Source organism: Daucus carota, chromosome 7 (assembly GCF_001625215.2).
Source record: "Daucus carota subsp. sativus chromosome 7, DH1 v3.0, whole genome shotgun sequence".
NCBI lineage: Eukaryota > Viridiplantae > Streptophyta > Magnoliopsida > Apiales > Apiaceae > Daucus > Daucus carota.
The window spans coordinates 27,457,677-27,463,123 of NC_030387.2; the positions used below are offsets into that span (position 1 = coordinate 27,457,677).

The following is a 5,447-nucleotide window of genomic DNA, read 5'->3' on the forward strand; positions in this document are numbered from 1 at the left end:
CGTTGGTTTGGTAATCACTCACAGATCAACATCCACTAAAGTCTAGTTTTGCGAAAAATGAAACGCACCGTGACATTCGTGAATCATTTTTCGTGAAACTAAACAAGCCGAGTCTCCAGAAAGTAAGCCAAAACCAAGACACTTACCTAAATTAAGAAGTCTATGATTTCATAACCTTTCAAACACTGCTCCGCATATCTAGCTACCTCCTTCCAATTCATGATCTGTAAATTGTAGCAACTTTCGCAGACTTCTTGATACAGCCACTATTGGAAGACGAGGACGACGATGAGCACGACGAAGAAGTGGAAGACCTCTGTCTAGGGGTCACCTTAACAGGCTCGGGAATGTTTTTGCCAATCAAATGCGGGAAATTGAGTTTCGCAGATGAGCCGTGTATCTTAAACGCAGCTCTGTCATAAGCCAGTGCCGCATCCTCTGGCGTTTCGTATGTTCCCAGCCAAACCCTCTTACCTTTCTTAGCCGGTGACCTAATTTCCGCCGCAAACTTCCCCCACGGCCGCCTCCTTATTCCTCTGTACCGGCTACGCCCGTGCGGCGCACGGGTGACCGGCTGGGCCGCCTTGTCCTCCTGTTTCTTCTCCTCGACTTCCATGCGCGGCGTGTACTCCAAACTCAAGGCGGGTTCATCGCTCTCCACGAAGAAAAAGTTGTTGAGGATGGGCTCCGGGGGTTCCCAGCAGGAGGAATTCATGGATGGATAAATGTTGGCGAGATCGGAATCATCGAGGAGCTGGTGCTCGATGGACTGAAGGAGGTAAGAGAGGTCAGTTCCCATGAAGAGGTCTTGGTTCATGTTGGAGAGCTCTTGTTTCCAAATAATACTGGGATATGCCTACTTGGGAAGAGTGGATTGAGCTGTATATGTAGGCAACATTTGGTTGCAAAGTAGTGTTATAGAAAGTAAAAATCAGACTTAATCAGTGAACTCATGAAACAAGAATTAATCGAAGATTAATTAGATTGATCCGGGATAGTCGATTGATTAATTGATTAATCAAAAATTTAACAAGTACGGTGAGCTACAAATAAGAATTAATCAATGATTAATTATGATTAATAATCCTGACTTTATAACAGAGGCTGCAAGAGAGTAGGGGTCCTGGGAGTGGTCCTGTAAGAACTAATTATTGAATGATTTTCTTGTCAATTCTCATGGAAAACGAATCATCATCACCTTTTCAATAATGAGACCTGTACTCACTAAGATTCTTGACTCATATTTTGACGCATTACCGTTTTGTTTCTTCAAAGTATATTTTTCTGAGACACAAATTGGCAAATGGCAACACAAGGCCCTATCGAACGGAAAGCGATTTTCAATAATGAGATCTGTGGAATTGAAATGTGAAAATGAGATCTGTGGAATTGAAATATACTCCCTCCGTCCCAGTCAATAGTATACATTGGGGGACGGGGGCGCAGCACGGACTTTAATGCTTCAATATAGTATAGTTCTGTAAATTATTTTTAAAATTTTCTTTTTTTGTATAAAAGTATAACATTTATATTTTTATACAAAAAAAGAAAATCTTAAAAATAAGTTGTGGAACTATGTTTTATAAGAGCCTTAAAAAGCGTGTCGAGCAGTGAAAAAGAAACGTATACAATTGACTGGGACAGAGGGAGTACCAAAGATTTTTTTGGATGAATGAAAAATTATATTAAAGATAAAATAATTTAAAATGGAATGGTGGTCTTAAATCAGTTATGAGCTTGTTTGCCTCAGTTTAAAATCCGGACTTTAAGTCATTTATGACTTTAGATTGAAAAATTTATGCTTGTGTAATAGGTCAAAAGTCGGTTTAAAGTCAAAAATAAGTCAGAAACCGACTTAAAACCAGAAATAATCAAGAAACCTACTTAAAGTCAGAAGTTAGTTTGAGATATTTTTTAGTGACTTAATTTTTAAAAATAAAATTTGTTATTGTAAAAATTACCTATAAATCATAAGGTACACACAAATCGCTTTTATTTTTATAATTATATTTTTGATAACTCATAGTCATTATTTAGTCAAACTTATCTAAACAGATATTTTAAACTCCCAATTTATCACATAAATCACGTCAAGTCATATGTCATAAGTTGAGTCAAACGTGCTCTACCTCCCACCTCCACAAATTTTCAGTAGATAACATTGAGCGTTTTTGACTGGGAGTGATGGTACCCTATAGTAATCTATTTGTATTATCTGTCATCCAGAGTTCGCATCAGAATGTCTAAACCGTAAAAACTCATATTCATTACTTCAACATGTAAAACAGAATGTTGGTAGAGCGTACCCTTGTCCCTTGATTAGGGCATAAAAAATCAGACTGAGACACTAACCAAACCCTCTTCTCTTTTTTCTTCTCAGCGTCTCTGTTGCGCTGGATATATTCTCCTAGTTTTGAGCGCATCTCGACTAGTTTTCTATGAAATATTTGATTCTCCTTGATCCCCCTTTATAGTGTACTACATGTTGATCATACCTGGACTTTCTCTCACATTCTTCTGTCTGTCACTGTTACTTCACAAGGATAGGACAAGAAAAGCGAACCCTTTATAAGATATATATGAGAGTTGGCTTCTCTTCGGCCTAATTACTACTTTAATTTAAAAGAAAATATTTATAACCTAAGGAGAAGTCCGCAGAGAATGATTTATCACAGAGAACATAGCAATGGACACATAATGATCAATAACCGTTGTTCGTCGATATTTATCACTTTCTTCTTTTTATTCTTATGCTTATATATTATTTCAGGCAGTGTAGTTTTATATTATTAGAATCAAAAAAATGAAATATATGGTGTCCGTTTGTTTGGAGAAGAGTTATAATCATCCATGAGGATTTTACGAAAAAGGTGGATTCCACGTAAATAAAATCATGTGTCAAGATATTATTTAGACATATGTCATACAATATTTTATTTTTCATTAGGACGAAGGTCTTAATATAAACAGCTTCCCTGTTAATTTCAGAATAGTAACATGATCTGCGTACATTAGCCTCGTTCTAAATGGGATATAGTTAATATATGAGAGTTCTGTATCCAATTTTCTGGGTGGAACCGATCACTTTTAAACATAAGTCGTACGAGCCAATGACAGGAAAAATGTGAGTATACAGGCGGCTCTAGAAATAGTACTGTCCAGAGTAGTGTTTCTGGCCTCATTTTATTTAAGTCCCTCGCATGCACGACTGAATATTCATGAGTTTCTACCCGGCCATTCCAATAAATTCTCGCTTCTCACAATGTAAATCCAGTGAATCGCAAGAAATATAATAAACATGAAGAATTTTATTAGCAGAGCATGCAATTGTTTTGAAGTTAATCGATCAAACTAAAGCCAGTTGTGTATGCTTTTTAGTAAACTTAAAGAACAAGTGATCGTTCTCATTTTGTTGACGAGTTGAGCAGCCATGCGATGGCTTTATCCATGAATTCATTTCAACATGCATTATTATGAGTTTATTATTACATACATGCATGTGTCTGCTAATTCTTCCAGAGTATTAAATCATAGATAATTATAGTTGGGTGTTCATGCATATAATATTTGCAACACTCACCTTGTAAATTACTTCCCAGAAAGTAATTCATCATCGAGTCATAGTCTCACACAGTTGTGCCTCGTGCTATATAGAAATATATCATAGCCGTCGTCTTGGTTGGTTATGTTTAGGTCTCACATTCAGTTTCGTTAGTTTGTTCTAGTTATTGCTGTTGGGCCGTTTGGATAAATTTAAAAAAAATATTTCTTATTTAAAGTAAAGAAGTTGACTCGAGTTAAGAAATAAATTAAAATTTATAAATGATGAAACTGTTTGGGAAAGAAATAGAAATCCTTAAACAAAAACCAACATTCTCATTTTTTTTATAAATACTTAATTTTAAAAAAAAAAAACAGTTGAAGAAAGATAGAAGCCGATTTCTAATAAAAAAAAGTCAGAAGTGAGTCTGCCAAACGTGCACCATATATAATGTCACACAAAACCGTTATGAAAACCCTGTAGGTCTCGCGCGCAAAATAACAAGATTGTACTGACATCTGCTCAATTGTTTGGGCAGTCAGTTTATGACTCGTAACTCTCGTAAGTGTCACACAACATTATCCTTCAATGAAAAAGTTGTTTTGTTCTCTTCTCTTTGTCTCTTTTCTATTATTCCAACTATTCCAACCATGTGCTAATAAATATAATAAAAATAATATTTTAATAATTTATAACATTATTTTGATATATAAACCCCAACAACCTATCTTATAATTGTGTATTATATTCAATTAGAGTTAAGTTCCATGTATGTAGTCCACATATTTACTGTAATACCGTAGACCACGTATGTTCTGCAACTATAGAATGACATAAAAACATTGCAAAATGTATGAAACTTGTTATTTTGTGAAATACATTCTATAAATATCACTATTTCATGAAAAATATTGAAAATCATTTATGTTCGACAAGTTAAACACATATGTTCTGTAATATGTAAATATGTTTTGCAAATTTAACATGTTTGGCAGAATAATGTGTTTTTCACTATTTAACTTGTAGAATGTTTAGGATTGTCAAAATTCTTATCAAAATAATGATTTTTATAGAACATGATTTTCAAAATAACACATTTTGCAATGTTTTTATGTCATTCTATAGTTGCAGAATATACGTGGTCTACGGTACTACAGTAAATATGTGGACTACATAGAATTTTATTCTATTAAACTAATAATATACTCCCTCCATCCCAAATTAGATGACCCCGTTGACTTTGGGCACACAGTTTAAGGTTCATTGACCGCATAGCTACATGATTTATTTTTAAAATTTTATTTTTGCAAATAAATATTTAAATATGAAATTTTTATTTACAAAAGAAAAAATAAAAAAATAAATTTCAGAAGTAGACGGTCAATGCACCTAAAGTTACGTGCCCAAAATCAACGGGGTCATCTAATTTGGGATGGAGGTAGTATTTTATTATTCAAGGAAAGTCAAAAGTTGAGAGGAGGAGTATTAAAGATGAAGGCAAACTAATTTTTTATTGATAAAAATAGGACACTTGGATCGGATGTACTACTAGTACATTGTTATGGACAATTGTTATGAAATTCTATTCCTTCTATCATTCCGTTTTTTACATCATGTGCTAGAGATCACACTTTCAATTTGAATTTGAGATGGAATACTACATTCTCTCCTAGCATCTGTTCTAAAAATCGGCGATTAATCACGATTAATCACCGATTAATCCTTGTTCCGTAGCTCGCCGAACTGATTATATATCCGAGTAATCACTAATTAATTCAATTAATCCCCGATCAATTTAATTAATCTCCGATTAATCCTTGTTCCGTAACTTCACCGATTAAGTCCGATTTCCGCTTTTTACAACACTGCAGTCCTAGCCCAATTTCTTCTCAAATCTCATTATAAC

The 5,447-nt window shown here is 34.4% G+C and overlaps 1 protein-coding gene across 1 annotated transcript; it reads right to left on the reverse strand.

Annotated features, from left to right (window-relative positions):
• Positions 1 to 217: 217 nt before the first annotated feature.
• LOC108194145 (ethylene-responsive transcription factor 2) lies at positions 218 to 817 on the reverse strand. Its single transcript, XM_017361052.2, has one exon. It carries the CDS (start codon positions 815 to 817, stop codon positions 218 to 220), a length of 600 nt encoding a protein of 199 aa, XP_017216541.1.
• Between the last annotated feature and the right edge of the window lie 4,630 nt (positions 818 to 5,447).

Bases quoted from the DNA above. Each gene is read 5' to 3' on its own strand.
- LOC108194145 (XM_017361052.2), bottom strand. From the start codon at position 817: ATGAACCAAGACCTCTTCATGGGAACTGACCTCTCTTACCTCCTTCAG.